A 9,992-nucleotide genomic window follows, 5' to 3' on the forward strand; every position below is an offset into this window, starting at 1 on the left:
TGCGTGTGTCAGTAGGAGAAAAAAAAAATCATAGCTGCTCCCGCAAATGAGTATATACAATATGTGCAGACCATAGGAAGGATTTCACAGGACGTTTATGCAGGCGACACCGAGGAGTTGGAAACCGAGGAGACTTCTGTTCGGGACGTGCTGGACACTTCGGAGCCATCGTCAACCTTTTTGCCAAATAGTTGGTAGATACAGTTCCGGAACTACAGGGAACAGAGATGAAATATTAAACGTTTAAGTAATTCTGGAAGCAATGTTTCTAGGAGAGACACCTCCAGCCTATAAAATGCATGTAATATGGATCAATAACAGTACTGTATGCCTAGGGTTGAATTTGTGTTGCCTTCCTCTATATATTATTGCAATTAAAGGGGAAAAAAAATTATTTTAAATAGACTAATGTCGGAAAGTTATATAGATTTATAATTTACTTCTATTTAAAAATGTCAAGTCTTCCAGTACTTATCAGCTGCTGTATGTCCTGCAGGAAGTGGTGTGTTCTTTCCAGTCTGACACAGTGCTCTCTGCTGCCATCTCTGTCCATGTCAGGAACTGTCCATAGCAGTAGCAAATGCCCACAGAAAACTTTTCCTGCTTTGGGGTGGGTTCACATTACGGAATTTGTGCGGATAAATTACGATTACGTCGCTAGTACGCACTCACGGCCGCGAGCCTCTCCGCCCGTGCCATAGACACCATTCTATGCACGGGTAGATTCCGCATTACGCCGAAAGAACAGACATGTCAATTCTTTCGGCTGATAGAACAGTGTCTATAAAGCCGGCGGAGAGGCGCATGGCCGTGAGCACGTACTAGCGAAGGAATCCACCGCAATTTATCTGCGCAGCTTCCATAGTGTGAACCCACCCTTGGGCATTTCCTGACATGAAATTCCATTGTTTGGGTGGGTTTATACTGAGGAATTCTCGCGGATAATGTCCGCGGAATTCCGCTGTCTGTCCGCACGCCTTTCCGACGGCTCCATAGACACCATTCTATGGGCCGGTGTATTCCACTATCCGCCAAAAGAACTGACATGTCACTTCTTTCGGCGGATAGCGGAATCCGCCCGTGCACAGAATAGTGTGTATGGCACAGGCGGAAAAGCGTGCCGCCGCGTGCGGGGACAAGCGACAGAATACGTTGCGGGTTATACGCGGCAATTCCGTAGTGTGCACGCTCCCGAAAAAAGGGCCACACATCTTCTGATCCAATATGGAACTAAAGGATATTATTACTTCCTATGATCTCAGGTCAGTAAGCAGTGTGAACAGTCCCTGACCTTACCCCATAAATAACTGACTATTCTATATATGAGGCCTACATAATATACCACAACATAGCATTGGACCAACCTGTCTGTTCATGAAGACATAGATGACGGGGTTGTAAATAGTGGCACTCTTAGCGAAATAGGCAGGCAGGGAAGCAGCCAAAGGATGGAAGCTGTAGCCCGGATTGGCAGCAGCAAAGCAAGCAAAAAATGTGTATGGTCCCCAGCAAAAGACGTAAGCCATGATCATGACCACCACCATCCTGGACACCTCCCGCTCAGCTTTCTGGGTGGACTCGGACTCCTTCTGCTGCTGTGCAACCTGGAGAATACAGAAAGAGTTGTAGACCATGCACAACCATGCAAGTCTATGCTGAACAGTTTCTCAAAGGGGTTCTCCAGCACTACAAAAACATGGTCACTTTCTTCCAGAGACAGCATCACTCCTGTTCAGGTGCAGTTTGCAAATTAGCTCCATTCACTTCAATGGACCAGAGTTACAAAACCTGCATCCAAACTGGAGACAGGAGCGGTGCTGTCTCTGGAAGAAAGTGGCCATGTTTTTGTAGTGCTGGAGAACCCCTTTAATATATCTCTATAGGTAAGAAGGCAATCCTGTATGATCTCAGATCATCACTCACCTTACGGATGGCCCACCATACAGCTATGTAACAGAGGACGATAACACCCAAGGGAATAATGCAACAAGTGACCATGAGCACCATCATGTAGGACTGGACGCCAGGGTCGGTGCTGCCACTGAACACATCGGGACCACAGGAGGTCTTCAAGCCATGGGGCCAGTACCTATAGGAAGATATTAGAATAGTCGAGGTAAGTTCTTGTTGGTGTTGCAGCTGTTGTATCAATGAGGAGCTGATGTGAGCACAGGACGTCTGTGGGATCATGGAGAAGCCATCGATCAGAGGAGTGGACTGAGCTTGTGGATCGTTCTCCAGTGGAAATATTGATCTTTCAAATAAACTGGTTTCAAAAAGTTATATAAATTTGTAATTTACTTCTATTTAAAAAATCTCCAGTCTTCCAGTACTTATCACCTGCTGTATGTAATACAGGAAGTGGTGTATTCTTTCCAGTCTGAAACAGTGCTCTCTGCTGCCACCTCTGTCCATGTCAGGAACTGTCCAGAGCAGCAGCAAATCCCCATAGAAAACCTCTCCTGCTCTGGACAGTTCCTGACATGGACAGAGGTGGCAGCAGAGAGCACTGTGTCAGACTGGAAAGAATACACCACTTCCTGCAGGACATACAGCAGCTGATAAGTATGGGAAAACTTGAGATTTTTAAAGAGAAGTAAATTACAAATCTATATAACTTTCTGACACCTGTTGATTTGAAAGAAAAAGATTTCCGCTGGAGTACCCCTTTAAGGATCTGAAAACTGTATTGGAACAGGGAGTTAAAGGAGAAGTCCAGTGATTTAAAACATTTCACAGCCATCATCGAGTTCTGATGAGGTCATGACTGATGCCTGACCCGGCTGATGGATTGTGTGCTCAGCCAATCAGTGACTGCAGTGGTGTCCCGCCCCAGTCACTGACTGGCTGAGTGGGCAGTCCATCAATCGGGGCGTGATGTCGGCTGTGGAGGAGATCCTCCACAGCGCCAATCCAGTACCGTGTACCAGCATGGCGAGAGGTTGCTGAACAATTTTTCAAATCGCCGGACTTCTCCTTTAAAATTAAGGCAAACACCCCTATAACGGAGGAGATCCCCAGAGATTTGCTGCCCATTTGATCAAACTTACCTGCTCCATCCGAATATTGGTGGCGCACACCAGCAAGCAGACCAAACCCAGGAGAAGATGATGCCAGCGGCTGCCAACTTTCCATCAAATTTAATGTTTCCAAAGGGTTTGCAGACCACAAACCACCGTTCCCAGGCGATTACAGTTAAGGACCAGAGACCAGTGATTCCTATAGGAGACATTTTATTAACCAAAATTCGTAATAAGATAAGAGTGTGAACAGGAACGTATAACCACTATGTAATGTCAGGAAAATGTGAGCAGCATGACAACCAAAAACGTGTCCATTTACACATCTAAAAAGGCTTATTAATGTGTCTTTTTCCCTTAGATCCAACACTAGGTATAATACAGTATATGGAATGCTCCTTTAAATTGACACTTAAAGGGGTATTCTGGAGAAAAATATTTTTAAATGAACCGGTGCCATAAAGTTTTACATATCTGTAGAATACCTCTAATTAAAGAAAAAATTATGGCTTCTGGTACTTATTGGCTGTTTGGCTTTAAGGAAGTCATGTAGTTCTTCCTAATCCGACATGGTGCTCCCTGCTGCCATCTCTGTCTATGCTTGGAATTGTCCAGCTGGGTTTGCTCCTGCTGTGGGCAGTTCCTGGCGTAGACAAAGATGGCAGCAGGGAGCATTGTACACAACGTACAGCAGCTGATGAGTGCTGGAAGTTGTGAGTTTCTCCAGTAGAGTAAATTTGAAAACATTTTTTCCCCTCAAAAATACCCTGTTAAATGCTTTCTTATATATAATATCACAGCTACAATTATAGTTTGTGCTGAGCTGCAGCATGCACACCTCCTCCCAGTCAAGGCAGGGAAGGGTGGGGGAGGGAGACGGCATGCATGCCGCAGCTCAGCACAGCCTCTTTGACACTTGATTTTTAAGCACGATAAAAAAATGAGATTCCATTATAAGTTTTATAATTTTCCATATTGTAGATCTACTTTTACAGTCAATTTTCCTGCCCCTAGCATGGTTTCAATATACGTCATATAGCATACAAGCCACCACATATAGTTGTCCCTATAACTTACCGCACACTGAGACGGTGTAGCCTTCCAGCACACATAATGGATGGCCAAGGATGAAGTAACCAAAAATCTGGTTGAAGACACTAATGGTACTGGCAATAACTGTCTCCCCAAGATCAGCAATAGCAAGGTTGACCAGGATCCAGTTCAAGGGATGCCGAAGCTTTTTAAATTTGAATGTAGCTACCAAGACCAGACCATTGGTAAAGCAGGAGGCGCATACTACAAAGATCATCCAGAGCGTAGTGATGTTATATACCCATCGAGGGGCAATGTGGTAGTTGGGACCTTCAAATGGACCTAGAAATGGTAAAGAACAAAAAATGGGAATAATTTACAATAAATCTATCTAATTCTGGTGACCTGTTGTAATAACAATTCTTAAAGGTGATGCATTGATCTGTGGCTTGTCTTAATGGGAATGTGCCACCTAACTTTTCTTTTACTGATTAGAGTCAGAAACTAAAACTTGTTCTTTTATTCTAATCTGTTTCTATTTTCTGACTGTAATTTTCTTTATTTCACTCTTTGCACATTGTTATGGGGGCGGCCATCTTGCCTGAGCTGTTCTTAACAGCATTTAGTGACATGCTTTACAGCAAGACTCATGAACATAGACCACAATAGACAGACTTTGTCCCCTTTAGACGAATGTGAAACATTACTGAGCGCCAGGGCCGGATTAAAGGGAGGGCACCCGGGGCACGTGCCCCGGGGCCTCCACCACTTAGGGGCCCCCACCAGCTGGAACCCTAGCAGAACGGTGCTGCTTACCCGGGATATCAGACCTTGTAGTAGGACCCTAACACAGAGGGCCACAGCGCACAGAAAGTGCTGTGTTCTCACATTGCGTTATTAACACAAACACAATGTGGGAATACACTCTGATACTTAGCCCTCCCCGATCCTGTCTCTAGGGTCTGGCATCTTCCTCTGCACTGCAGCCTGTAGTAATCATCACATGCGCAACAGAGGAGGATGCTTAGCAATACAGCCAGGAGCGAGGAGGGGGTCTGTGCTAGGTCGCCTACAGTAAGCAGCCATCTGTATAGATTGTGGCATAGGTTTTTTTTTGGGGGGGGGGGATTGCCGCCCGGGGCCTCCACCAACCTTAGTCCGGCCCTGCTGAGTGCGCTCTATGATCTTTGAAGAGGTCATAGCGAGCTGCTATTGTCTCCTGTATCTACCGGTATCACATGCCGCTGCAATGTTGTACAAATCACCTTACAGCAGCCTCCTCTTATCGCCATAGATACAACAGGGAGTCTTAGCTTAGTTTTGGCCCTAGTGGTGAGAATGAAAACTGCAAAATCTCAGGATTATTTTATAATATGGATAGAAAAATTGAAAAAAATGTCACCAAAAATTCTTTAAAATATGTTTAACCTAAAAACTTTATTTAAACAATAATCGATTTTTTGATAACACATTCCCTTTAAGCAGTGAGATTACTAGCACTATGGGGGAGATTTATCAAACTGGTGTAAAGTAGAATTGATTAGTTGCCCCTAGCAACCAATCAGATTCCACCTTTCATTTTTTCAAAGAATCTGTGAGGAATGAAAAGTGGAATCTGATTGGTTGCTAGGGGCAACTAAGACAATTCTACTTTACACCATGTTTGATAAATCTCCCCTATATGTTATAGTGTATTCCCAATCTCCATGATTTGTAAAGAAAGCTGTAGCTATGAAGTGTATATGATCTGTGTATGTAGTATAGGGGTTGGCCCCCCCCACGGACAGGATTAGTGACATCACTGGACAGCAGTGTAACCTCAAAGTGTCAAAAGCCATGAGCTGGGCAGAAAGTAATCCGCTCTGCTGACAGCTTCAAGGACATCTCCATCTTCATGGAGATTAGAGCACGTCCTTCTTAAGATACCGACCATGGGACATAAAGGTTTAGGCAGGTGTGGTAAGGACGCGGCATAGTAAGAAGCTTTTACTAATAAAAGTCATAGTAGTTTATCATAGAACAAAATGTAAAGAGAAGGAAGAAAAGAGGAATCGGGATCACATCAGTATTTGGTGCGACCCTTGCCTCCAGCATCAGGTCTTCTAAGTACTCAGTGTATGAGGAGAAATTGTTCCACCATCTTGGAGAAGTGACCCCCGATCTTCTGTGGACGTCTCTACTCAGATCCCTGTGTCTCTTCATGTAATTCCAGACTGACTGGATAATGTGAGATGAGGGCTCTGCGCCGCCATATCATCACTGCCAGGACTCTTTATACAATGGCTGGACTCCCTGGGTCACTGTCCTGCTCCCTGATGGGTGACGTCTCAGTCTGAACTATTTTTTTCACACCTGCCTAAAGCTCTTGCACAGTGCTGTATATGTCGGCTCTCCGATCATACAGTGCAACCACCTCCTCTATAGGAAGAATACCCCATTAGTACAGGTCCCATCATTAAAGCTCAAACTAAGGCTTAAAAATTAGAATTTCAAGAATCTTAGATCACTAAGATTGTTCCCGCGGGGGCCACGTATCCCTCTATTACTCGGATCATACTCGTGGGGGGGGCCAAGTATCTCAGATCACTAACAGTATACTCACGGGGGCCACGTATCCCACTATTACTCGGATCATACTCATGGGGGGCCAAGTATCTTAGATCACTAAGATTATACTCGCAGGGGCCACGTATCCCTCTATTACTTGGATCATACTTGTGGGGGCCAAGTATCTCAGATCACTAACATTATACTCACGGGGGCCACGTATCCCACTATTACTCGGATCATACTCATGGGGGGCCAAGTATCTTAGATCACTAAGATTATACTCGCAGGGGCCACGTATCCCTCTATTACTTGGATCATACTTGTGGGGGCCAAGTATCTAAGATCACTAACATTATACTAACGGGGGCCACGTATCCCGCTATTACTTGGATCATACTCGTGGGGGGGGGGCAAGTATCTTAGATCACTAAGATTATACTCACGGGGGGCCAAGTATCTATGATCACTAAGATTATACCTGCGGAGGCCACGTATCCCACCAACTCTCCTATGGAAGGACTCTGTCAAAGAGCTACAGATCTCCCAGCCCACTGGTGGGGATTGTTTCATGCAACTATAGGAAATTATACTTGTGAACTACCAATGCAGTATCCATGGGTACAAGATAATAAATCTATGCCAATGTTGGGAATTTTAATTGGTAAAAGAAATAACACTACATTTTTTTTGGATTGCCACCAGGCATGAACTATAGTTGAACATTAAAGGGGTAGTTAAGTAAAAAGAAAAAATCTTTCAAATCAAATGGTGTCAGAAAGTGCCAAAAATTTGTAATTTACTTCTATTAAAAAATCTCAAGTCTTCCAGTACTTATCAGCTGCTGGATGTCCTGCAGGAAGTGGTGTATTTCTTCCAGTCTGGAAAGCAGGAGAGGTTTTCTATGGGAATTTCCTGCTGCTCTGAACAGTTCCTGACATGGACAGAGGTGGCAGCAGAGAGCAGTGTGTCAGACTGGAAAGAATACTCAAATTCCTGCAGGACATACAACAGCTGATAAGTACTGGAAGATTTTATTAATAGGCGTAAATTACAAATCTCTGGCACTTTCTGATACCAGCTGATTTGAAAGAAAAAATTTTTGCTTGGGTACCCCTTTAATATCCTTCAGTATTACAATTTCTTTGTCTTTGTTCTACCAAAATGGGGGTAGTATTCTAACTTTATCTCCATATCTAAAGTGGCCATACACCTTCAATAATGTTATCTTCCCATCCTCCCTGTACACTGGAATGTTCAGCATGGTTGAACGTTCCTGTGTTCTTTATGGGGAAGGGAAGTGTAATCTGCAGCCAGGCAGCTCTGTCAGCAGCTTATCTCTCTGAGAACCAAGGGGTTGAACAATAAAATGCCATCATTTTGTATGGTAGTTTTGATAGAACCAATGACAAATACACTCAACGAAGCCTCGAACACAGGTAAGAGCCCAACCAAAGCCACTCCAATACATGTAATTGGCACATGTCCAATTTTAGGTTAACTAGGATGTCAACCAATTTTGATGGTTCTTACCATCTCTTGCCCATCTTACAAAATTGTAGTATATTTTCAGATAAAAAGTAAGGCCACATGTTTGTGGGTAACCCCATAGTCATCTCAACACTACTATATATTTGTTGGTAACCCCATAGTCATCCCAACACTACCATATATTTGTGGGTAACCCCATAGTTATCTCAACACTATCCTATAATCGTGGAGAACCCCATAGTCATCCCAACACTACCATATAATTGTGTAGAACCCCATAGTCATCCCCCATAGTCATCCCAACACTACCATATAATTGTGTAGAACCCCATAGTTATCCCAACACTACCATATAATTGTGTAGAACCCCATAGTCATCCCAACACTACCATATAATTGTGTAGAACCCTATAGTCATCCCAACACTACCATATAATTGTGTAGAACCCCATAGTCATTCCAACACTACCATATAATTGTGTAGAACCCCATCGTCATCTTAACACTACCATATAATTGTGGAGAACCCCATAGTCATCCTAACACTACCATATAATTGTGTAGAACCCCATAGTTATCCCAACACTACCATATAATTGTGGAGAACCCCATAGTCATCCCAACACTACCATATAATTGTGTAGAACCCCATAGTCATTCCAACACTACCATATAATTGTGTAGAACCCCATCGTCATCTTAACACTACCATATAATTGTGGAGAACCCCATAGTCATCCTAACACTACCATATAATTGTGTAGAACCCCATAGTTATCCCAACACTACCATATAATTGTGGAGAACCCCATAGTCATCCCAACACTACCATATAATTGTATAGAACCCCATAGTCATCCCAACACTACCATATAATTGTTTAGAACCCCATAGTCATCCCAACACTACCATATAATTGTGGAGAACCCCATAGTCATCCCAACACTACCATATAATTGTTTAGAACCCCATAGTCATCCCAACCTTACTATATAATTGTGTAGGACTCCATAGTCATCCCAACACTACCATATAATTGTGTAGAACCCCATAGTTATCCCAACACTACCATATAATTGTGTAGAACCCCATAGTCATCCCAACACTACCATATAATTGTGTAGAACCCCATAGTCTTCTCAACATTGCCATCCAATATAAAGAGTCACAGAGGATTCCGATCAGTCACATAACCAAAACTCAAAAGATGACTAAATCTTTAGTAAAAGTAACTTATCTCACCATAACTCTAACTATTGATCACAACTATCTATAAAGGGGTTATCCAGTGTTAGTAAAACATGGCCACTTTCTTTCAGAGACAGCACCACTCTTGTCTCCTGTTCAGGTGCGGTTTGCAATTAAGCGCCATTGACTTCAATGGAATGAGTTTCAAACCTACACAAAACTAGAGACAAGAATGGCACTGTCTCCGGAAGAAAGTGGCCATGTTTTTCTAACGCTGGAGAACCCCTTTAATGTTAATGTAATTTGAATTGTTGGGTTATACATCTATACGTATACTGTTTCTTCGCACCATTAGACGGCATGGATTACTCACCCCGTGTGTTGTTGCTGTTAGTATATGTAAAAATACTACTTCTGGTGGTCTCGTCCTCGTCATGCTTTCTCCGGGCAGCATATATAGCTTCATTCCATGATGCCGCCATGCCCTGCGTGTCCCTCCAACACCAGATTCTCCTTCCTCTTAGATCTAGCTTTGGCTCTTTCACTCTTCGCCTTTAAATTCTCTCCTCTTCCTCCCTCGCTCTCCTAACCTGGCCGTCACTTGGTTGGGTGATTGTGTGACCTCTCTCCAGTTATATACCCAGCTGAGATGGATTAGCCTAGACACTCACAGACCAGCTCAAGCCCCCTTAAACTTTTTATCTCTTAATTGGC

At 43.5% G+C, this 9,992-nt stretch overlaps 1 protein-coding gene across 1 annotated transcript; it reads right to left on the reverse strand.

Annotated features, from left to right (window-relative positions):
- Nucleotides 1–9,760, reverse strand: LOC138802772 (red-sensitive opsin). Its single transcript, XM_069986407.1, has 6 exons — nucleotides 9,652–9,760; nucleotides 4,098–4,394; nucleotides 3,051–3,219; nucleotides 1,924–2,089; nucleotides 1,365–1,604; nucleotides 1–212 (listed from the first exon to the last, which is right to left on the reverse strand). The coding sequence occupies exons 1-6, from the start codon at nucleotides 9,758–9,760 to the stop codon at nucleotides 96–98; spliced, it is 1,098 nt and encodes a 365-aa protein (XP_069842508.1). The 3' UTR covers nucleotides 1–95.
- Nucleotides 9,761–9,992: the final 232 nt, after the last annotated feature.

This window comes from Dendropsophus ebraccatus, chromosome 10 (genome assembly GCF_027789765.1).
Source record: "Dendropsophus ebraccatus isolate aDenEbr1 chromosome 10, aDenEbr1.pat, whole genome shotgun sequence".
NCBI lineage: Eukaryota > Metazoa > Chordata > Amphibia > Anura > Hylidae > Dendropsophus > Dendropsophus ebraccatus.

Bases quoted from the DNA above. Each gene is read 5' to 3' on its own strand.
- LOC138802772 (XM_069986407.1), bottom strand. From the start codon at position 9,760: ATGGCGGCATCATGGAATGAAGCTATATATGCTGCCCGGAGAAAGCAT. The intron at 4,395-9,651 runs GTGAGTAATCCA...TACCATTTCTAG, and splicing joins TAACAGCAACAACACACGGG to GTCCATTTGAAGGTCCCAAC. The intron at 1,605-1,923 runs GTGAGTGATGAT...TGTATTCTCCAG, and splicing joins TATGGTGGGCCATCCGTAAG to GTTGCACAGCAGCAGAAGGA.